The following is a 1110-nucleotide window of genomic DNA, read 5'->3' on the forward strand; positions in this document are numbered from 1 at the left end:
CATCATGGAATGACCATAACCATTGTGTCTGACAGGGACAAGGTATTCACAAGCAAATTTTGGCAGGAGCTGTTCAAATTACAAAAAGTCTCACTTCTGACTTCTTCTGCCTTTCACCCTCAAACAGATGGCTAAACTGAAGTTGTCAATCAATGTTTGGAATGATATTTGAGGTGTATGACCTTTGATAAACCAAAGGAATGTCCATACTAGTTACCTCTTGCAGAATGGTGGTACAATACCACCTTTCACTCAGCAACCAATATGACTCCATATGAGGTTGTTTATGGTCAGAAACCACCTCCTCTACTTCCTTACCAACCTTTTGATTCCCATATAGATGTGATAGACAGGAGCTTGCAGGAAAGAGAAGCCATATTAAGATCTTTAAAGGCTCATCTGGAGAAAGCTCAACACATAATGAAAGTGCAAGCAGACAAGAGCAGAATTGATAGAAGCTATCAAGTTAGTGACTGGGTCTTTATCAAGTTACAACCTTACAGAAAACTCTCCTTAAAGAACCATTCATATCATAAATTATCTGCTAAGTTCTTTGGGCCCTTCAAGATCATTGCCAAAGTGGGACATGTGGCCTACACTCTAGCTCTACCTCCACATTCTAAGATCCATCCAACCTTCCATGTTTCACTGCTCAAGAAAATACTGGGGGCTCACACTGCTTCTGTGACATTGGCTGTGATCCATTCAGACTCATGGCATGTCCTATTAGAGCCTGAGGAAATATTAGATAGAAGGCTGGCCAAGAAGAACGGCAAGTCAATAGCACAAATCCTTGTCAAATGGATGAATATTGCACCAGAGGGCCGCACTTGGGAGGACCTACAATATTTCAAGCTCAAGTTTCGATTTTTTAATCCTTGAGGACAAGGATTGTCTGAAGAGGAGGGGGGGGTATTGATACGTATATGTATGTAATAACCACAGTTAGGGAAATTAATCATAGTTAAATCCATAGTTAAATGCTAAAGATTGGTCGAGTAGTAGTTAAAATTATTAGTTGAAGTTAGTTGAAGGTTGTTAAGAGTAACACATGTGGGTCATGTGACTTCCAGAAGTTAGTTATAACTGACTAACTACACTAACTACACA

At 39.8% G+C, this 1110-nt stretch overlaps 1 protein-coding gene across 1 annotated transcript; it reads left to right on the forward strand.

Annotated features, from left to right (window-relative positions):
- Window positions 1–264: 264 nt before the first annotated feature.
- Window positions 265–882, forward strand: LOC142169045 (uncharacterized). The gene has a single exon (XM_075230241.1). It carries the CDS (start codon window positions 265–267, stop codon window positions 880–882), a length of 618 nt encoding a protein of 205 aa, XP_075086342.1.
- The last annotated feature ends 228 nt before the right edge of the window (window positions 883–1110 follow it).

This window comes from Nicotiana tabacum, chromosome 14 (genome assembly GCF_000715075.1).
Source record: "Nicotiana tabacum cultivar K326 chromosome 14, ASM71507v2, whole genome shotgun sequence".
Lineage (NCBI taxonomy): Eukaryota > Viridiplantae > Streptophyta > Magnoliopsida > Solanales > Solanaceae > Nicotiana > Nicotiana tabacum.